General features: G+C 34.1%; 1 protein-coding gene across 1 annotated transcript; it reads left to right on the top strand.

Annotated features, from left to right (window-relative positions):
• Nucleotides 1-1,913: 1,913 nt before the first annotated feature.
• Nucleotides 1,914-24,351, top strand: LOC148599486 (uncharacterized). Its single transcript, XM_088557319.1, has 13 exons — nt 1,914-2,010; nt 2,306-2,353; nt 7,243-7,325; nt 8,547-8,618; nt 9,104-9,241; nt 9,885-10,017; nt 11,098-11,220; nt 12,132-12,251; nt 13,000-13,122; nt 15,970-16,085; nt 19,720-19,816; nt 22,608-22,772; nt 24,046-24,351. Exons 1-13 carry the CDS (start codon nt 1,968-1,970, stop codon nt 24,276-24,278), a joined length of 1,494 nt encoding a protein of 497 aa, XP_088413445.1. The 5' UTR covers nt 1,914-1,967; the 3' UTR covers nt 24,279-24,351.
• Nucleotides 24,352-24,570: the final 219 nt, after the last annotated feature.

The following is a 24,570-nucleotide window of genomic DNA, read 5'->3' on the forward strand; positions in this document are numbered from 1 at the left end:
TGGTAACCATCGGTGGCTGTTTTTTAGTTTTAATGCGACCACAATATGAATGAATAATGTTTGTTTCTGATTTCCCTCCAAAATAATCCACCTGAAATTACTGCTATAATATATATAATCTTTGAAAATATAGGGTCAAGGATTTGCCCCTACAAATGTACTTTTTAGCCATAAGTCAGGTAATTTAAGTTCAAGTCACATCATTTACGTACTAAACAACAATTGGTACACGTGTACATCTTACAAACATCTTCAGTTATTTGTGTGGTACATTGTTCTTTGCGAAAATAGCTTTAAAGAACAATTGTTCAAAGGGCAACAACTGTAGCTTATCTCATTTAAAATTGATTATAGGATACAAGAGCGCAATTATTCACAATACAATTTCCGTATCGGAGTCAGTTAGCCCAAAGGTTCTATAGTTCGGAGGTCCGATAGTCCGATAGTCAGGTAGCCCAAAGGTTCTATAGTTCGGAGGTCCGATAGTCCGATATGTCAGTTAGCCCAAAGGTTCTATAGTTTGGAGGTCCGATAGTCCGATAGTCAGGTAGCCCAAAGGTTCTATAGTTCGGAGGTCCGATAGTCCGATAGTCAGGTAGCCCAAAGGTTCTATAGTTCGGAGGTCCGATAGTCAGGTAGCCCAAAGGTTCTATAGTTCGGAGGTCCGATAGTCCGATATGTCAGTTAGCCCAAAGGTTCTATAGTTCGGAGGTCCGATAGTCCGATATGTCAGTTAGCCCAAAGGTTCTATAGTTAGGAGGTCCGATAGTCCGATATGTCAGGTAGCCCAAAGGTTCTATAGTTAGGAGGTCCGATAGTCTGATAGTCAGGTAGCCCAAAGGTTCTATAGTTCGGAGGTCCGATAGTCCGATATGTCAGTTAGCCCAAAGGTTCTATAGTTCGGAGGTCCGATAGTCCAATATGTCAGGTAGCCCAAAGATTCTATAGTTTGGAAGTCCGATAGTCCGATAGTCAGGTAGCCCAAAGGTTCTATAGTTCGGAGGTCCGATAGTCCGATAGTCAGGTAGCCCAAAGGTTCTATAGTTCGGAGGTCCGATAGTCAGGTAGCCCAAAGGTTCTATAATTCGGAGGTCCGATAGTCCGATATGTCAGTTAGCCCAAAGGTTCTATAGTTCGGAGGTCCGATAGTCCGATAGTCAGGTAGCCCAAAGGTTCTATAGTTCGGAGGTCCGATAGTCAGGTAGCCCAAAGGTTCTATAATTCGGAGGTCCGATAGTCCGATATGTCAGTTAGCCCAAAGGTTCTATAGTTCGGAGGTCCGATAGTCCAATATGTCAGCCCAAAGATTCTATAGTTTGGAGGTCCGATAGTCCGATATGTCAGGTAGCCCAAAGGTTCTATAGTTCGGAGGTCCGATAGTCCGATAGTCAGGTAGCCCAAAGGTTTTATAGTTCGGAGGTCCGATAGTCCGATATGTCAGTTAGCCCAAAGGTTCTATAGTTCGGAGGTCCGATAGTCCGATATGTCACCGGCACTTCAATCAAGAACACAACATTATGTTTTATTTTTGTTTTTGTAACTTTGTACCGTGGTCTTCACGACTTCGTAGATAAGTCAATGAATTCTACTGTTACCAAACATTAAGTAAATATAATGTGACTTATTGTACCCATGCGCTACACTAGATATCTGCTAAATACTCATTTGGTTGTTATCTGTATCCACACACATGATCCGCACATTGTCCACTATTTCTCTTGAAGCATATAAATTAAACGGTAAAATATTGAAGGATAACTGGATAATCCATGATAGGTTGGAATTAAATTCCTCTCATTCATTTAATCTACTTTGAAGCAAATAATAGAACAATATAATGAATGAAGATATAATTTAGAACGAGTGAGAAGGTTTTACAACCAGGATGTACCTATATGATAGTCACCTTTATCATACCATTATGGCATTTCACAGACCTTATCTACTGCACTTGATAAGACTACTTGATGTATACCGTTGCAAATATACACAGGTATAAGATGGCTTCATGTAAGTATAATCTGGTAGTTTCCATTTTTATAAGAAAAGTTCATGGTTAAATACTAGTTCCAGCACATATCTGTCAGATACAAATTTCGCGCTCCCTTCATCTCCAGTCTTATTAGGATAATTATGTTATCTTGAAAGAATATCTTAAGCATATGTAGATATTTCAATTCTTTGATTGCTATTGAAAGCAAGATTCTTTTTTACTGTCATACTAAATAAAATTTACGTTGATAGAGTATCTGAAAGAGTAGGAATTGTCCGTATGGTTGAAATACAATTTTTTCTGTTATTTCAGTGGTACTTTGTATGTTTGTGTTTGTAATCAGTTGGGTTTCCGAGTGTGGTGAGTTTTAACACTATGACTCTTTATATATAAAGAGAATGGATATGGTGAGTATATGTCAAAAAGACAACAATCTCACCGGGATGAAATTTGTCAGTTTAAGGCCACCCATTGTTCTCCAGCGAACGACGAAGAGACTCTCATATTACAGGCAGACTGCAGCTACCCAAAAACAGCATTATACCCAGATGCAGCGCAACAGTCGCTCCTACAGAGTCCAAAAAACATAAATGTTAACTGAAAAAGCAAACAAAACCAGAGAAAAAGAGACTAAAAACTAAAATTCACAATTTGATTAAATTCATCTATTAATATTGTATGCTACACTGCTTCTAGTGAGAGCGTAGTGTAGATTTTAATCAGATTAAGAAATTCCTGACTTTGCGGCGGGGTTAAAATTATAGATAAAGGTGGTTTATACTTATATAATTATTACTTTATATACATTAATACACTTACATGTATGTATCATGGTTCAAATAGGCCCCCCCCCACCAGCAGGGTTTAATTTTCGATTTTCTATCAGCCAGTGATTCAACAAAATATGGAATGCCAACGGGTTCAAAATTCTTATTCCGTAAATTGTTCATTTTTAACTTCTTGATTTGTAAATTGTCAATTTGAAATTCGTAAATTGTTTATTTGTAACTTGCAAGTGTGTAGCTTTTCATTTTGTACATTTAAAATCTGTATTTGCAACTTTGAAATACAATTTTTCTGACTTTGAAATTCTTCATTTGCAACTTCTCATTTCGTAATGCGTTTTTCGAGACTTGTATATCATGATCAAACATTCTTAATTTGTAACTCGTAATTTTAAACTTTCTTTGAAATAGTTTGTCTTTCTTCATTTGACAATGTAATAAAACACCTAAGATTGACAATTGCTAGTTCGTACTCTGAAGTTTAAATGACGTGAAACATGTCTATTCGTAACGACAGATGGCGTCGGGATTGGACGGCAAAAGGTGGCGCTGCCGTCCAGAACGGAAATTAAACCGATTGTCTTAAAATAGGACGAGCATTTTTTTTATACATTTTGGCTTTAGTTTCACTCTGTGAAATTCTAAATTTTAAAATGATTTCTAAAGAAGAATAAAAGAGCTTTTAATTGGTTTAAAGTTTTTTGATTTTTTTAAATTTTATTTATTTATTTATTTATTTATTTATTTATTTATTTATTTATTGATTTATTTTAGGAAATATCAAAAAATAAAGCGAAAATCTTGACACAACGAACTTTTTCGGACAGCAAAATGGTGATAAAAAGGGGGACATGCCGATGAATAAAGTTCATTATTGATAAAATGTGCGCGTCTTTCAAATAATGTTTATTTATTCTTAAACTTATAGTAGTAGGCACATTTTGATATAAAAATTATTTCATTTTGTGTCAGTAAAAGTGGGAAAATCATGACAAGAGACTGACTTATTCTGTTACGTGATTTGTGTCGTTTTTTTTTTACATTTTTTTCATATAGTTAAATTAAGGTTTTCATCCCTTTAGCTAATGCATTGTGAAGGTGCATATTTTCAAAAAGTTAGCAACTGTAATGCACCGGTTGTCTTTGAGTTAATACATGTATGTGTTACAAGTTAATTAAAGTGACATGTTGTTTTAAAAGATTAACGGAATAAACAGTGCCTGTTATATACATTGTGTGGTGTAATTGTTCGATGTTCATGTATATTTAAGTAGGGCTGTGTTTAGTACAATACCATGCTTTCTCAGGTTCAGCATCTGCACAAGATTTGTGTTTCCAAACAATACACTTCTTAACCCCATTTTTATAGTCGCAACCTACTATGTCCTCAATACCGTTGGCCTCACCACAATCTCAATTCATTTCTACAGTTGCAGTTTTTTTTTTATTTCATTTAACCTACCATTAGTGAATTAGGAAATATCCTGAACTCTCCCTTTTCAAAACATGAAATCAAATGGCCTCTCGTATATCGTTTTTAGAACTTAGTATAAAGACCCCCCCCCAGTAAAACCACTTATACAGAATTCAACCGTGTTTGCAATTGCATATAAACCACAATCAATTGAATAAGAATGTTAATGACTTCCTGGGATTTTGACGAGAAGTCTTTTTTTAGCTCATCTATCCGAAGTCCAGTTGAGCTATTGCCATCACTTGGCGTCCGTCGTCGTTAACAATTTTGCAAACTCTTCTTCTCTTACATTACTCAACTAATGGGAAACAAACCTAGTATGAATGTTTCTTGGGTTTCCGGCATAACAATGAAGAGGTGATTCTTGATCCGTCGAAAAACACGACCACCGCTTCTAGAAATAGAACATAGGGGTCAGACAGAAGTTTGTCGTATACATCTCCAAAACCATAGGATTAGCCAAATTCTGACTGGTGAAAGTGTTCAATCTGTGGCCAAATTTTGGTTTTAATCCATTAAGTCTTTTGGGATTATTGTCCTTTTTGAGTTTTTGTTGTTGTTGCTATTTTTAATGTTATTTCTCTACAAAATCTTCTCCTCTGACTCTACTTGACCAATTGACAGCAACCTTGGTATGAATGGTCCTTTAGATATCCTGCATAGAACTGATGTGGGGATTTTTGACCCGTTGAAAGACATGGCCGCCGTTACTAAAGGCTCCTAGGACATAGGAGGCAGACAGTAGTTTTTTTTCGCACAGTGAGGTTTAGCCCAATTCTTTTAATTGCTGAAATGATCCTTATTATAAGGCCTACAAAAGTCTCTGGGATAAAAGTTGTCAGACGACCCCTGGTAAGAGTAATTGTTCTTGAAGGAAAAAAATGACAATTTTTAAATAGTATTCAGCCAATATCTTGAAAACTATGATAGATTGAAAGAAACTTTCATTTAGTGAAATGATCCTGATGATAAGTCCTACGAAAGTCTTTTTGAGTCAAGATTGTTGGACATTGTCATGTTAAATTTATTGCCCTTGAAAGGCAAAATTCTACCAGGTGAGCGATTTAGGCTCATGGGAGCCTCTTTTTTGTTACACGAGTAACTATGTGATACTGGATTTCCAGGGAAACTGTCAATTTATCATATAAACTATCCAAAACATAAACCTGCACGTTTTTTATTTAATGGTGTTTCCCTGCATGGTGCATTAATTAGACTAAAGTGCTGATTTGCCCGACCTGTTTTTCCATTGTCAAACACCGATGCCAGGAGTTTTTTTTTGGAAACCCGATATATGTGGAAACTGTTTTGTTAAAATGAATGTGTGTGTAGTCATCTCCAAATTAGATTAACAAGGTGTGAAAGCTTTACAAGCCAATTAGTGGTGATTACAGATAGTTAATCCAATTAAGATTATATATAAATAATATTCTACGCCCAATTATGTCGATAAATGAAGATTGTTCACCCAGACAAAAAGTTCGTCCTGTCGAGATTTTGGATTTAATCTCTATATTGATTTCAAATATCTACACACCAAAATGTAGTATAACATGCAACCTTTTAGTATAATAAATATTTTAATAGATATAAAAAATCAGATATTTTATGTTTTGTTACCATACCCCGTAAAAGAACTGAACAAATCACAGAAAGAGACCGTCCTGTCAAGATTTTCTCTCTTTAACGCTCCCAAAATTAAATATTTTTATATCAAAATATACTGTTCTATATAGACTTTAAGGATATGTAAATATTCTTTTAACAGACATTCATAATTAAGAAAAAATAACTTTGTTAGTTCCCTTATCCGATATCCAATTGAAAATTTCCTGTTGGAAAAATTTCGCCCAGTCAAGATTCTGAATTTATTTCTGGACATATTTCAAAAATACATATATCAAAATGTAGCGATCAGTTTAAGCTTTAAGAATATAAAGATTTTTGACAGACATTAAGTAATATTCAAGTACTTGGTGTTTTGTTACCTTACTTCACCCCCGTAAAAAAAGACACAAATCACGTAACAGAGTAAGTCCATCCTGTCAAGATTTTCCCACTTTTACTGACTCAAAATGAAATAATTTTCATATCAGACATGAAACATTTTATCAATAATGAACTTTATTCATCCACATGTCCCCCTTTTATCGCCATTTTCTTGTCAGAAAAACTTCTGTCAAGGTCTTCGTTTTCTTTTTTGTTGATATTTTCTCAAAAAACTTTAACGCAATTAAAAGCACTTTTATTCTTCTTTAGAAATCATTTTGAATTTTTGAATTCCATAGAGTGAAACTAAAGTTATAGCCAAAAATGTATAAAAAATGCTCGTCCTGTTTTAATACCAGCTGGTTTAATTTCCGTTCTGGACAGCAGCGCCACCCTTTGTCTTCCAATCCCGACGCCATCTATCATCATAATGATCGTTAGCATACAATACAACTAAGCATAATTTGACATTTCACGAATAGACATGTTTCACCTCACAACACTTCAGAGTACGAACCTACCAATTGTCAATCTTACGTGGTTTATTACATTGTCAAATGACAAAGGACGATTTATTTAAAATGGCGAGTTACAAACTAAAAATATTTTGATGATTTAGTGAGAAGTTGCAAATGAAGAATTTCAAAGTTAGAAAAGTTGTATTTCAAAGTTGCAAATACAGGTTTTCAATGTACAAAAATGGAACGTTACACACTTACAAGTAACAAATTGACAATTTACGAATTTCAAATTGACAATTTACAAATCAAGAGTTTACAAACTAACAATTTACGGATTAAGAATTTTGCCCCCGTTGGCATTCCATTAGAAAATGTATGATATATAGTGTGTATTGAATATGTATATAGCCAATATCTTCGTGATCACATGCCGATTGTTTCAAAAAATGAACAAAAGTATGGAAAAAACCTCCTAATTCAACTTCGATCTAAATGACTGAAACCGATCGACTTCTAAGTATGTTTTTATTCAACATGTAGCCTCTTTAAGAATATGTTTCTCCTGCACGGACTTACAGGAAAAAGACACTTGTCAACATGTCATAGTGTGTAAAGACAACGAGGTACGAACATTTTTTTTTAAACTTTAATCGATATGTCTAAAAACTAAAAAAATGCATTGACAAATCAAGACACTGTAATATACTGCTGGAAATGATTGACTTCAAATGTTTGGTTCTTCATACGCTTTGTAAATTATTTTTAAAACTTCAACACCTAATCTCGTATGTAAATACATAACCTAGTTTGTAAGGTTAATAAACACCAAAATATCATTTCTAAAATGTTATTGTTGAAGTGAGATATTCATATGCATTAGAAAAGGCCGAAAGTAGACTAACGAATATATATACATTATATAATATAATATATAATATAATTTAGACATCAATCCAAGAGAAATGAGATAATACATGTACATTCATTTGTCATAGTAATTAAAGTTGAGAAAGTCAGTGTCTGTGATGATTAAAGGTAGGCCATATATGACTCTTGCAACAGCATATGCTCAGAAAAAAATCAAATAACCCTGATGTTGCTTTACTATTCAATGCATGTACTATTCATGGCAATGGAATAATGTCAGTGATACCGATTATACTCGGCGTCACATAAATAACATACTGTTAAAATTTGAATAAAAATATTTTCTACGACTTTATTGACACCAACCGTCGTTTAAATTGTCTTAAATGACTTGCTCATTCGTTTAGCCAAACAGCTTCTCAAAAACAAGTCGCTGATTAGCTTAAATCATGCGTAACAAATCCTTACGGGAAAATCCCATACTAATATCCGCCATGTTGGTTTTTACGGGACGATTTGTTTACAAACGAAGTGCGTAAGTTCCCGTCGAACTCCGGTGACAATCGTCTGCTTGATCAACTTCTCGGTATTATACGTTGTTCGCGTAAAATAAATCCGAGATATCCGAAATAACGCCGAATTGCATTCTGGGTTCTTCGGTTTTTGGACAAACCATTTAAACGTAAACAACATCTCCTAGCAACCCGATCACTGTAAACATGGCCGACTTTTTACAATGTAAATATTGCCACCTAGAATTAAAATCTGACCGGAATTTAACGATTCAATGTTTAGGGAGAAGCCGTTTGGCTAAACGAATGAGCAAGTCATTTAAGACAATTTAAACGACGGTAGGTGTCAATAAAGTCGTAGAAAATATTTTTATTCAAATTTTAACAGTATGTTATTTATGTGACGCCGACTATAGTGTTCAAAATATGTCCAAGCGCTATTTGAATTATGCGTTTCCGATTTAGATTTGTTTCACGCAGAAATACCGAAGCAGTAACAACGAAACACTTTATTCCTTAGGCTGCACGTATCCAGAGGTATAATCAAACAATAAGACACAAAATCTATAACTTAAATTTCTATCACACAAACGAATGAGCTGAAACAAAACAAATCATTAGCCCACTTCTCTTCACGGTGTGGTGTTACTATACTAACATGATCTTAGGTTCCTGGCTGAACATTTTTTTCTTAAAACCCTCCATCCACAATAAACACCTAAATGGTTTTCTGCACACAATGTCGATCAGTTTATTGCTAGATACACTAGACCATACAATGTCGGTTGTTATAAGGTATTTAGGATTAGTGTTTGAGGACATTTGTCATCCGGTGTAATAAAATAATTTCATTGGATCTTCAAAAAGTAATTAATTATTGATCATCAAGATAGCTAAAATATAACATTTAAGGAGGTTGGAATACGTTAAATAAAACTTTTTTCAGTTCAACATATTTTGTATACAAATACAAACGCATCATTCACATATAAATATATTAATCCTCCCATTTTGTGTTGAAGCTTTGTAGAAAGGATAACCTAGGGTCATTGTTCGGAAAGCGAAATACTGACCACAGCCATGTTCTGTGTCATAAATGCTGTGACGGTACGACTTGTAACTCTGAATTAAAGTGTTTTGATGACTATAAAGGTAAAGATGTACCTATGTCTTATTTGTAATGTCATTCAGCTGGTACAAATTACAAAGTTTTAGTAACCTAAACATCGAGCGGGCAAGGACAAGTGCCTTTTCAGGACAAGAATCTCAAACTGATTTGCTTATAAAAAAGGAAAAAGAAACAGTTAAGTGTGTTAAGTAAGTGCGTGTGATAACAAAGTTATCTAAAATTCATCAGTTGACAAAGGGCCAGCTGATCAGAGAAACATTGGAGGAGTTGTAACGAATATGAATGAACATGGAAGTTAGAAACTAGAGTAGGACAGATTAAGGGATACACGAGAAAGTCATAGATCAAAGTTACATAAGGTGTGATATTGAATGCAGTTGATGTTCCTAATGAGAGAGGTTGTGAAATAGATGTCAGTGAGTGGTGTCTGTAAGAGGGGCAGGTGTAAGACGGGGATGTGTAAATGCTGTTAGAATAAATAACTATGTAATGCCGAGTGCCATGTATTTTGTTTGTATTTGTTAATAAAATCAATTTAATACATTTGAATTCTGTACCGGATGAACAAAAAGATTAGTACAAGTTGCAACCAATTTCCTGATGAAGGTTGTATAAGTTGCAACATGTACAAACGATTCATGTTCCAAGTTTTCTCTGCGTTTCTTTTTGCATAGGCTTGTCACAACAAGTACCATCATTATAATAATAATCGAAAAAGAACAGACTCAGAAGTTCATCTTACTTGCGAATCTTGCTGCAGCGACTTTTCTTTGTGTAATCAAAACTTGAATTGTAACCATACGAATCGTAAGTCGACCATTTTTGGAAGTACCACTTGTATTATATATACATGTAACTATAGTGCACTCTTCATCTGAAGCCAATTCACTCTTAAAACAGAAGTACACAACAGAGAACATGAAATAACTAAAACAAAATACAAAAAAAAAAGACCAACTTGGACTCCGCTAAAACTGGGAGCATGAACCAGGTGCACCAGGTGCGTAAGCGTCCTCTGCTTTTCTAGAAGTCAAGGTTTTTATAAGTAAAATAAATGATGGTGCTTTTTCTACTAAAATAGCGTTTAACATCGTTGAAAATGCACTACTGTATTGTTAAATCTCACTGACAACTCGAAAAACAGGAATACTATGCATAACACACGCTGTGCCTTCTTTAAAAGTCACCTCCTCACTGTATACATCATTTGCGAAATATGGCACTTCCGACAGAACGATTTTGAACAATATTTGTTTTAGAGCTTTGGAGCATCTACATATATAAAATTACGATTTCATATGGTTCATAGTGCAATCATATTTAAGATAAAAAACCCCGGAGCCAACTTATCCCAAAATATAAAAAAGTTATATTAGACAAAGATAAATGCTCCGGACGTGACACAGATAAAATATATTTGGCTATCCATAAAGAAAAAAAAAACAACTTTTACAATCATTCTTAACCTTCCATTTATATCAGGTGTTTGAAAATGATTTTGTATGAAATTTCTGCAAATATGTTGAATGATTTTTTTCAACACCTTTATTATATGAAATATGACATATGCAAGATGACTTTAACACTTATCCATAGGTCACATGGAACTGTATTGTCAGCAGGGTAAAAGTTTGATATGCAATTTCAATGTGAAGATGGTTGAAATAAAAAAAAAATTATAATCTTCTATCCGTTTAGAACCGTACGACCTCTCACAATTACTGTCTGCCAGCAGAACGTAAGGTATAATGAATATTTGTTTCAATTTATAAAAGAACAAAAAAAAAGTTTTTATATATTGTAGTGTAGTGTTTACTACCAAGCATTAGTCGGATTAAATATCTAAGTAAATCTAACCAATTTTCAATTCTTTTGGATTTTTTTCAGGAAAAACTTTGAATGAATCCTGTTTATCAAATAGTGAATGCGCCAGTAATCTAATATGCACACTAGGGAAATGTATCTGTCCAACTTCCGATTATTCTTGGTCGAATCATACTTGCAATTTACGTGAGTAATGTATTTTATTTAAATCAGTTTTATGATTAAATACAGTATAATTCTTACAATCTCTTTAAAAATTTTGGCATACTAATAATCATTATCATGAATAATATTTACAGGCAATGCATATGCAGGTTACATATCAGAATTGTACATTTGGGGTCTATATGGCACTTCTCGATTTGAGAAGAACGATATACTACAACAAAACAATAAATTTAGTCACCTGAGAAAGAATATAATCTTTATGAGAAATTAGCCCGGTTTCTTAAAATGTGTAAAGTAAAATGTAGTAAGATTCCTTTATCATAAAACATAGAAATGACAACCTTTACGATATTTTACTGTATACATGTAAGCATTTTCAAATCATGCAGTTGAAATATTAAGATTTGTTTAGATAAAAATGTGAGTCAACACTGCGAAAGTGCAGTGGAATGTTTTGATTCATTACATTGCCAAGACAATGTATGCAAGTGCCCAAGAGGACAATACTGGAATTCAATTCACTGCAAACTTCGTAATGTATATTTATTAATCTAGATAACACTACGTCCAGCACTGTTAATCGCCGAAAAATTGTAAAAAAATATTATTCCCCGGAACAGAATATTTTTCCATTTGCATGTTACAAAGTACATGTACTAGATACTTGTGTTTCTTTTGTTAAATTAAATTGTCATAAAATGAAAATATTTGTTGATATAATGTTTCATTATTTAGTGTATGATAAAAAACCGATGAAGTTATCTATGTCAAGTTGTGACGAAGCGATAGTTTGTATGTGTTAATATATTGTACATGACTTATAGTTTTATTGTCATTAGAAAATTTATGATACACAACTTTATTAATATGACAAAGGCTTGCCTCAGCCCTATTTTTGTCATATGTAATTTTTAGTGTTCTATTTGCAGAGAAAACAATTATGGAGACATGTCGATCCACAGCTGAGTGTATGGAAACTCTTTTCTGTGTTCACGGAGTTTGCAAATGCGATAGGCTGGACACCTGGTCAGGACGCAGCTGCATTCCAAGTACATTTATTAGACAAGCCCTTCCCAAACATTTAGTTTCTTAAAAGTGTATTACTTCCTCGGCTCTTTCAATATTGCAATTTTTGCGAATCAACAGCTATGTAACTTTGGTCCGTCATTATGGTTTGGTGACCATGTATTTCTTCCAATATTCTAATTTAATCATTGTCGTAATTATTGTATTATTGGGCATACAGTTGCGTACATTCGGTAATACCACTTCATCATACATAAACTATATCTTGTTACTTATTAATAAGACCCGAAGTGCTGATAAAGTGTGCGATATGAAAATATGCAAAGTAATGTGCTGAATATTCCACATTCTGCCAAAAAAATGCGAATTAAATCATTTCTTTAATTTAATATTTATTTTGTTAGCATTTGTGGATTTTTAAATATTTTTGCATTATTTTATTTACTTTATGTTCTTTGTTGTTTATGTCTGTTTTCTATGTCTGGTCTTTGTCCCTGGATTACATTCCTTTGATCACTGCTATAACCTTGGTTAATGTACATTAGATCTAGTGTTGTTTATTATTTATATTGATTTTGAAATCCGATACAGAATAAAAGTTTTTTTTATTAAGAAAACTGTTAAGGGAAATCAATATTCCCTTTCTGATTTGGAAAGGAAGTGATGGCACCTATATTGCTTTTTAAAATAGGCAAAACATGCATCCGTCTAGTTAACTTGAACTTATTTAGTAAAATGTACTATCATGTACACAATATTTATTTTTCTCAGGAAAAACTTACAAAGAACTTTGCCTAACAAACAATGACTGTCATGAGTCTGAATATTGTTTAAACCACAGATGCAAGTGCAAGATGCAATCCTATTGGAATGGCACACATTGTCAAAAGAATAGTAAGATATTGTATTTAGAAAATAAGCATATGTTACTTCTATGTCTTATAACAAGACAAAACTTCGAAATTTTAACATTATTCCGGGATGAAAGCGTTTTTGAAAATTTCCGTAAGGGTAGAAGATGCCAGAATACCTTGTAAAATATCATGCATATTTGACATGGTGCAAGGTTAATCAAATGAAATGAAAACAGTGCCTACTAGGCTTCTTATGCCAGTCGTATTGTTCTAATAGCAATGATATATTGTTGAAAAGCTGAAGGTACTTGTATATGTTGATCATGTCATCCATCTCTCCATCCGTTCCCAGTACTCATCCGCAACATTTTGAAAGAGTAATCAAGGGAACCAAGGTTATAGCAGTGATCAAAGGAATGTAATCCAGGGACAAAGACCAGACATGAAAAACAGACATACACAACAAAGAACATAAAGTAACTAAAATCATACATACAAAGTAACAAAAGTAAATGAGCAACTCAGACTAAACTGGGAGCATGGACCATGTGCACCGGTAGGGTAATCGTCCTCTGCTTTTCTAGAAACACCCGCCGAGTTGCTCTTAAAAAGTGAGCATTAATGGATACATCGGAACGATCCACGAGTTCATCATGACGACCATAAAACTTCTGTTGTGATGACTTCAATCTTGTAGCAACAGAACTCTGTTCCAGAAGCCTATTTGTTAGAATTCTAGCGCGATACAAAAGTCTGTGTAGATTCGGCAAGCTCTGGCATATCGTATGAGTTGTGATATGACCACTCAATACACAGGTGCTGAAGGGATGTTGCCCCAGATGAAAGGAAAGTTGACAATTCTGAATGAAAAGTCATCACGTTTGTCGTAAAGTTTGGTCAATAGTTTTCCTTTACCGTCCATTTCTAAGTGTAGGTCAAGATATGAGGCTGACTTCACAGCGTCTGTAGTATCCTTTATCCTAAGTTCTTTTGGGTAGATGCGATGCATCAAATCCCCAAAATTAGGATTGTTTAAAGATAATACGTTATCTATAAAGCGGAAACTGAGATTGAAGGATCTAGAGGAATGAAATTCTTTCCTGATCAGATCAGCTATAATATCAGCCTCATAAGAGTGAAGGAAAAGGTCAGCAAGTAGAGGAGCACAATTTGGTCCCATTGGAATGCCGACCGTTTGTTGAAAAACGCATCCACGACACTGGACTTATATGTTATCGATTAAAAATTCCAGCATTTTGTAAACATCTTCTTTCTTATAAAGTATGAGGAATCTCTACCAGGAACTATATATTTATATCTAGGTGTACCATCCTTTCTGGAAAAACAACGATGTATAATGTTTTTAAGTCGGGATTTTAACTCAGTATGGGGAATAGAAGTATACAGTGTTGAAAAATCATATGTTTTATTGCTGTTATATTCTGATAATAGTCTTGAACTGATTGACTCCAAAAGATCTTTCGAATTTTTCAGGATCCACATTAAATTAATACCACTACGGGAGTAACATGTGTTGTGGTAGGACTGCAGACCCTCCTCGACAGCTGTTAGTATAGAAGTTAAAAGTTGTAAAAGAGATATGGTGGTACATTTAGCAGATGCAGCTATGTAATGTTGCTTGTATTGATTCTTGTGAAATTTAGGAATCCAGTATATAGACTGTAAATCACAATCACCGTCCTTGGTAGAGAGACCAAAAGAGGATAGCATACATTTATGGTTTTCCAATCTCTTCTTTGGAGAGTGTAGTAGCAGTCTAGGTCTCATCACTAATATTTTCTACGTCTACCTCCGATAATAAACATGGGATGTAAAACCTTTTGCAGACGAAAACAATGTTGGTTGGGCTTCATCTGTTGGTAAGACAACATATTTGACATGTATGGTAGACAATATTTTGATACATCGGGGTCTTTGAAAACTGATGTAGCATTGGTACTAATTGACCTACTTCAAACTTTCATTTGTTTCAAAATTAAAGACCTCACGGCCTTTAACCACTCTGACAGAGAATCAATGTCTTCTTGTTCTCGTTTTATCCATTTTTTCTTGCGTAGTCCTCCATGGCATTCATAGGAAGTTTAAAGTTATAATTCCAATTTATGGAGCGTGGTTCATGGTACTTGGGACCTTTATAAAGGATATTACGCAGAGATTCGTTTTCGTTGATGGACAAATCTCCCGTAACGACGTAACCTGAAGGACCATATTTGAATGGAGAGTTTTTGCAAGAACAGTCAGGTGGTTTAGCCATGAAAACTATAGCATGATACTTAATGATAAATAATGATTTTTTTAATATATATTCTTTGATACTTCATGCCATTCTACACCTCCTATTTAGTTTTATCTGAATGAGTGTTATTGTACGTGTAGTTTTGTCTTTGCCATGTCCTTTGATGTGTGTGTGTGTGTGTATTTTCCCTGTCAAGTCTTTATCCTTGTAATATACTATTTTGACTTCCTGGAATCTTTGTTCCCTTGATTACTGTTTGCTTAAAGGACTATGTTATGGAGCAAATCATAAATACCGAAACGTATCTGTTATATGTTCACTAAATTTGAATTAACTAATTAACCCCGATTTGTAATTAGGGAATTTCAATTTTCCGCGCCTATGGGCGCCACCATGATCGGTTGATCTATGACTTCGGTTTGTAAAGTGAAAGTAAATAGGCAATTGATTACTATGTTCGAGGAAATCAAATTGGTCAAAGAAGAACTCGAATTTATCATACTTATCTATTGCCTTAATTAAGAAACACTCTATTATTTTTACTCAAGTGGTAAAGTGCTCACGGTTTTTATATCTTTTTCCGTAAACATTAAAACTTGTGTGAAATGCGGATTTTGTTTGTAATTTTAGAACCTCGTGAGTGTGCAGACATCAGTTACATTACAAATGGCATATTCCTTATATACCCTTATGGGGATCAATTTATCCATGTTTATTGTGTTATCGAAGATGGAATTAAATGGACAGTAAGTAAATGTTAAACTTTGATATATCTAAATTCTTAGTTTTTATTCTATACTATAGAATGGGTAAAAACGGTGAAGGTTCAGCTAAAGTCAATATCTTGGACATTCTTTAATGTGAAGTTTTTATTCATATTTTTAAAAATGTATTAAAATTAGGGCAGAAACATTGCTAAAATGCATACTTATATGTATTTAACACACAGGCATAAGTCATACTTGGGGAAAAATACTTTATAGCATTAACAACAAAATTGTAAACAACACATATTTGAATAAATCTACAGCTGTCAAAAACAAGATTTGAAGTCTGAAATTCATATATTCCTGTTCTTTAATGTGTTATGCAGTGCAAGCAAGCATAAAAGTGTAAGTTCTCGATTTTTCGAATTGAACACTTTACTGACCAATAAAAAACAACTCTGATATCTCATATATTTATAATAAGCCTACAATTGGCATCAAAAATCAGAATCTTGTACTATGAACTATTGAAGGACGTTATAAACCCTAAGTAAAAGTTTTCGTATATATATATATATATATATATAAAGGTCTGAACAATTCCCAACGATGTTAGAACTGTCAAATTTGCGAACCAAATTTTGGTCGTTCCCTCCGCGGGACTCGAACTCGTACCGCTGTGACATTTATGGCAACACCGCCCTCACTAAGTCCAGCGTCCTAGACCACTCGTCCAGATAAGCTATATAAAAATATAGCTTTCGTTGTCCGGGTCATTCCTCCTCTTAGGATTAATCTAGGGCTGTGACTTAGTACACGATGTATGGTAGTACGTAACAGTTCATTTCAGATGTTATTAAGTAGGATAGACGATCAAATTAATGATGCATGTCACAACAAATCAATATTATACAGAAGTCTCAGAATGTAACGACTATTCGCTACACTGCTCCATCGGATCAAATTGATACAGGGAAGGTATATAAACGTATAGAAAGGTCTGAAAAATTCACAACGATGTTAGAACTGTCAAATTTGCGATGCAAATTTTTGGTCGTTCCCTCCGCGGGACTCGAACTCGTACCGATGTGACATCTATGGCAACGTCGCCTGCACAAAGTCCAGTTCTAACAAATTTAGGTCGTTCCCTCCGCGGGACTACAACTCGTACCGCTGTGACATCTATGGCAACACCGCCTGTGCACCAGTATACTTTCATCTCTTACGTATAGTGTTTATATTTCACAATTGATTCGATGCGTTAGTGCAAGCACTAACTACTCTGATTATCCTTGAACGCCATAACAGACTTTTGAATTAGGAAATACGTCTCAAAAGGTCTCTTACCTATTCTTTTTTAGATATTAGTCCTTGGTTGAAAAAATTAATACTCAGTTTCTTCTAAAATAATGAGTAATGATTGTTTTCTTTTGTAAATCGTTCTTTGTGCTTATGTTACAGTTGATTTGTCAATTATGACGTAAAAGCAAGCAAATATGCTATTAAATCATCACTTGTATATTTATGCCGCATTGGAAGAGGGAGCTTTAGAGCGCTGTGAAACCTATATTTTGTAACCCTAAATTTCGTATGGAATGCCTGTACGGTATTAGTGGTGCAATGTCTTTTTTAATATATTTCATATGTATCTTGCCAGAGGTATTTTTGGACTTGATTTGATTATTGATCGGCTTGGTCTGCTACGGTGGTCCGCTTAACTACAAAATGTTTTAATGAACATCTGGAATAACAAAGAATCTCTAAAGACATCTGAAAAAATCGATAAGATTGCGTACATCGAACAAGTAATTGCATCATCAAGACATTTAAAGAGTACGGTTTGCCCTATCATTCAGTAATTTAAAAACCGTCTATTTTCATCAAGACTTCCTTTATTATGCTACAGTTACAAATATTGTGAAAATGGAATCATTTTTATGCTTCTTCTTATCCGCGAAGAAATATCCCTACATTAGTTGAAAAAGGGGGTAGGTTAATTTTGCTAACAGTTCACATGTTAATGTAGAACTCCTTACTCAAAATCAGTCGCACATGTGAAAAAGTAAAATTTACACGCGTGTAAAAAAAAAACAACAGTAATTAGGTCATAGAGGGTTTGAGTTTTGAGTTTAATTTCTCAACAAACTGTACATAATTGTACATGTTGAAAAGCATTTTGGAATGATAACAAAGGAACAAAATGAAATGTGTGGTAAACACTTATATGAGTGTCCGCCAAAAAAAAAAAGCAACAATCTCATAATAACTGAAGTTGATCTGTTTTACTCTTTTTACAGCAAAAAAAAAAAAAAAAAAAAAAAAAAACAGAAAAAAAAACAACATTTTCTGCACAAGATCAATCAAATTGTATCCCTCAAACGTATTTGAAAAGTTCGCTAACTTCTTCTGATAACAAAATCTCGTAACAATGTATTCCTAATTGTTATAGGTAATTCAAAGAGCAATCAAGGGAACCAAGGTTATAGCGGTAATCAAAAGAATGTAACTCAGGGACAAAGACCAGACATGGAAAACGTACATACACAACAAAGAACATAAAGTAACTAAAATCATACATACTAAGTAACAAAAGCAAATGAGCAACTCGGACTCCACTAAAAACTGGGAGCATGGACCAGGTGCACCGGTAGGGTAATCGTCCTCTGCTTTTCTAGAAACACCCGCCGAGTTCCTCTTAAAAAGTCAAGCCGGGGTAGACAAACGAGGAAAGGTAAACTATGACCCGTTGAATAAATCAGTTTTCATGGTGCTGATGGATACATCGGAACGATCCACGAGTTCATGATGACGACCATAAAACTTGTGTAGTGATGACTTCAATCTTGTAGCAACATAACCCTGTTCCAGAAACCTATTTGTTAGAGTTCTAGCGCGATACAAAAAAGTCTGCGTAGTTTCGGCAAACTCTGGCATAACGTATGAGTTGTGATATGTACACTCCATACGTAGGAGCCGAAGGGATGTTGACAGAGATGAAAGGAAAGTTGACAATTTTGAATGAAAAGTCATCACGTTTGTCGTAAAGTTTGGTCAATAGTTTTCCTTTACCATTGATTTCTAATTGTATGTCAAGATATGAGGCTGATTTCACAGTGTCTGTAGTATCCTTTATCTCAAGTTCGTTTGGGTAGATGCGATGTATCAAATCCCCAAAATTAGGATTGTGTAAAGATAATACTTCATCTATATAGCGGAAACTGAGATTGAAGGATCTAGCCAAACGACATTCTTTCTTTCTGATCGAATCAGCTATAAAGTCAGCCTCATAAGAGTGAAGAAATAGGTCAGCAAGTAAAGGAGCACAATTTGTTCCCATTGGAATGCCGACCGTTTGTTGAAAAACACGTCCACCACACTGGACAAATATGTTGTCGATTAAAAATTCCAGCATTTTGTAAACATCTTGTGTATACTTGGAAATGATTTTGAATTATTTCTTACAAAGTATGAGGAATCTCTACCAAGAACTATATATTTATATCTAGGTGTACCATCTTTTTTGGAAAAACAACGATGTATAGTGTTTTTAAGTCGCGAGTTTAACTGAGTATGGGGAATAGAAGTATACAGTGTTGAAAAATCATAGGTTTTAAAGTTCGCTAACATCTTCTGATAACACAATATCGTAACAATGTATTCCTAATTGTTATAGGTAATTCAAAGACGTTTTGATAGTTCCGTTAGTTTCGACAGGACATGGAATGAGTATAAGGTTGGCTTTGGAAATGTCAGTGGAGAGTATTGGATAGGTAATTTTATCCACATTTCTAGCATACATTACTTCCAAAATTTAAACAAGTACAAACATTTGGTGCAGGTCCATATACATTATCTAGTAAATTCACACCGAGGACATTTGTAGTGTAGCTTTTTGTGTATTTGTATTTGTAACTTCATGTATATACTGTTATTTACATTTAGTGTAAGAAAATATTTCAAATTACCTTGTGGGACACTCTTGTCAATTTCGGTACATTTTCCAACAGTATTCAATCCAACAAGTGTTGTAGTTGACACAGTAAATAGAAGGAAACATCAAACAGTTCATAGTTCAGTCGTGGTGTGAACGTTGCGATAGCATAATGCCTGCGTAAAGTGATATGCAATTTCTTAGGTGACAATCATAGTACCCGTTTACTACGACTCGCACTTGGTGACATTCAACCAAAAGGCGTTTTATGACGTAAATACGCCGCCAGTGAGACCATATTTAACAAGGACTTTGCGTTGAGCATTTTCAAATTATTCCCAGCCCGGTTTTAGTAGTGCACGATATAGCATGACCGCACTCACAACACGACCACACTACGATTGCCGACTTTGTCAAAAATAAAGGTTGTAGTGTCTTCGTGATTTAAAGTGTCAGGAGCTTTTTTTGACGAACAACTTGAAATTAGCCAAAAGCAAAATTCAACATTTTTTTTGTTATCGTGGTAATATTTTGAGTAAAGGATATATGCAAATTTTCCAACAAATGTCCTTACTAGAAAAAGGTGATTTAGGTGGATTTAAAATGTAAATGACCTTTTTTTCAGGATTAAGTTACCAAAACGGGTCAAAGATCATTTTCTGCTTTGTTTTACCTTATAGTGGGTACTTTTGGCGGAAACCAGCTTTTGCAATTTCCATTATTAATAGGGGAATCTAACTTTCGCGATCTTTATTTGAGTGCAAAGCATAGCTCCGGTTTATTTCTAAATATAATTTCTAAATACTCGCGAATATAACAAAAAGAAGAAGCTTGCAAACATTTCCAGATATACAGAAATATTTATGTTATCCATTGCTCGAGAAAGCTTACAGACATATGCACTTTTGAAGGTGATTGAACATTTTCAGCTCACCTGACCGAAGGACATGTGAGGTATTGTCATCACTTGGCGTCCGTCGTCGTCGTCGTCGTTTACAATTTAAAACAACTCTTCAACTCTGACACTACTTGACCATTTGAATAAAACTTGTTACGAATGTTCTTTGATTAGTCGCTATTACTAAAATATATAATAGGGGTCAGACAGCAGTTTTTCGCTTATATCTCCAAAAACGTCAGATTTAGCCAAATTCAAATTCAAACCAGATCTATCTAAGTGTCAAATTTTCAGTTTAATCAGTTGCACCATGTTGAAGTTTTTGCCCTTTTTGTGTCTTTTTTTGCTGTTTTTAATGTTATTTCTTTCAAAAATCGTCTCCTCTGACACTATTTGATCTACAGGAACGAAACTTGGTATGAGTGTTTCGTTGGGTATCCTGCATAAAACAATGTTGGGATTTTTGATTTGTCGAAAAGCATAGCTGCCGTTACTAGAAATAGAACATAAGGGTCAGACAGTTGTTTTTTGCATATATCTCCAAAACCGTTAGGTTTAACTAAACTATTTCAAAGGCTGAAATGATTCTTATTATTATTACTACAAAAGTCTTCAGGGAAAAAAGTCAGACGACTCCTTGTAAGGGTTATTGCCCTTGAAAGAGGAAAAATGACTTTTCTTACAGTTTTCAACCGCTATCTAGAAAACTATGATAGACAGAAAGAAACTTCCAATGTCTGAAATGATCCTTTGATAAGTCCTTCTGAAGAAGATGTTTTCAAAATGCTCGAACGTTTGATAGACAGCATATATGTCCAGTGTTGAGTGTGGGGACGCGTTTTTCAACAAATGGTCGGCATTTTGATGGAACAAAATTGTGCTTTTCTATCTGCTGACCTATTCTGTCACTCTTATGAGGCTGCTTTTATAGCTGATCTGGTCCAAAAGAAGAAACATTGTTTAGCTAAACCTTTAACCTTAGTCCCCGCTCTATAGATGACGTATTATCGTTAAACATTCCTAGTTTCGGGGAATTGATACATCGTATCTACCTATGAAGTCAGTCTCATCTCTTGACGTACACTAAGAGATCGATGGTAAAGAAAAACTATTAACTAAACTTTACGCGATGAATTTATTTTATTTTGTCAACTTTTTTTTTCAATGTGACAACATCCCTTAAGCCGTAGCGTACCTCATTTCATACGTTACGCCAGAGCTTGCCGTAACTACGCAGACTTTTTGTATTGCGGTAAACGTCTTACAATTAGGCTTCTGATACAGGGTTATGTTGCCACAAAATTGAAGATATCACTCAAGAAGTTTTATGGTCGTCATCATGAACTCGTGAATCGTTCGGTTTATGAGTCTGCAAGAAACTGATTTGTTTAACGTGCCATAGGTTTCCTTTCCACTTTCGTCTATTCTTGACTTTACTTTTTATGTGCAACTCGACGAGCGTTTTCTACCGGTGAATCTGGTCCATACTCCAAGTTTGTAGTGGAGTCCGAGTTGCTAATATGCTTTGGTTACTTTGTATGTATTATTTTGTTATTTTATATTCTTTGGTGTGTATGTCTGTCTTTTTAGTCTGGTCCTTGTCTCTGAACTACAGTATTTTGATTTACGCTAGAATATTAGTTCCCTTGATTACTCTGTTGTCCTCAAGTTATGCTTTTGTTTTAGGCCAAGTAAAATTAAGACCTTTATGACAGCAACTGTTTTATTACAGGCAATGATAACATGCATGGGATCACTTCAGATGGAAAACACAGATTAAGAGTAGATCTTACTAGCGCGACGGGAGCAAAATATTACGCTGTCTATTCAACATTCGTCATTGCTAATGAATCAAACAAGTATAGGGCAACAGTGACAGGATACAGTGGTAATGCAGGTGAAATGAACTTTATTTAGGAATTGTCTAATATGATTATCATACTAGAATTCACCTACGTATAAAGCCGCACTATTCACTCTAAATTTATTTAAGTCTCTTGGGTTTCAATGTGATTAGCACAGAAAGGAAGAACAAACATTTTTTTAATTGGAAAAAGTTTCCTTTTTAAACCAAAGCCCACATGTATTTTTTTTAAAATTCAAGGACATATTAAACACAAATAACTATATCAACTGTATCTGGAGATTCTAATAAAATTAAAAAAAATGGACATTTATAATAGACTAGTGCTACAACTTGGAGTTAAAAAATAGAACAAATATTATGAGTTTGCAAATTTGCTTTTTTTCTAATTATATACCAATGTGTAAAATATCTTAAATGAGCAGTATTTATCTAAACAACTAATCACAATTTCCAAGTCAAAAACTATAATAAAATTAAAATAAAATCAAGTCAAGTAATGATAATAAGATTTCAAATAAATAGACGATTTGTTTGGTGAGATTCTAGACGTCAGGCAATCATTATCGTATACTAATATTAAGTCACTTATTAAAATGTTGAACAGGTTTAAGTTAAATAAGTGCCTGGTACATATTGTCGGCTGCAAAAATAACACATTTCCTGTACTGTTGAAAATATCTTCTGTAATAGGTAACAGTTATTGCAATTCATGGGTTTTTGGATTTGTTCAAGAAGTAACTCCATTCCCTTTGGGTAACATCTGCAGAAATATCTACATGTCTTCACGATTTATTTATTTCAGTAATGTCATTGTAGTTCTATAAACGATGTCTGAATCGTTTAAAAGCATTGTAACAGGTGTAAGACAATATCGCAAGATCATAACAAAAACACATTTTACATAAAGGATTACACAAAAACGGTGGTATGGGTTCCGATTTACAAAATACGTGTCACCCAAATGTTTTTAGACCGTGGCATTCAAAAATATGATTCGGCAGTTTTTACCTGTTTTCGATCAAAACATTAAATAGGTAGCAACAGTTTGTTCCACAATATGACCACACTCATCACTATACAATGCGCTTAATATATCTAATTCTTGTCGAAATTATTATGTTATCAAATATATATATATAATATTTAAATTATTACTTTCACTCTATTACTGTACCGTAATCAACCAAGAAATATGATTATTTTGTCGAGTAATTGTCCCCACTACAATTAATGAATAATGAAAGGGTATATAGATTAATAGGATTTCCTCCTCCTAATTGGAGTTTGAAATATATTTTTGAAGGAGACAGCTTGGAAAAACAATCTAAAGACGGAAACGTAAATGGCAAATATTTCACCACTAAAGATAATGATAACGACGATCATGATGCGTATAACTGTGCAGATTCTTACAGCAGTGGTTGGTGGTATGGTGATTGTGAATATACTACATTGAACGCTCCTTTCCCAAATGCAGAATGGCGCTTTAATGTTGGTAAATTAAGTGCAACAATGATGATGGTAACAAAGTCATAGGCAAGGATATAGCACCACTAATAATTATATCATTAAATGTAAAATATAAAATAATAAATAATTTGGAGTGCAAGTTAAACTTATTTCCGCACAGCACAATTAAATTTCGAAAGGTATTACTAAACACGATTCCATCTTCTAACAAAATGTTTTAATTATTTAAATAAAAATAGCGTTATCATTTGCACAGTGACGATCATTAAGAGTCTTTCAAAACAAACAACGGACTAGAAACAAATAAAAAATGAGCCCGAATTATACTTTGTGATGAAATATATTATTGTGTTATTGC

Source organism: Perna viridis, chromosome 13 (assembly GCF_037379345.1).
Source record: "Perna viridis isolate PV_CMFRI_1.1 ecotype Kerala chromosome 13, ASM3737934v1, whole genome shotgun sequence".
NCBI classification, from domain to species: domain Eukaryota; kingdom Metazoa; phylum Mollusca; class Bivalvia; order Mytilida; family Mytilidae; genus Perna; species Perna viridis.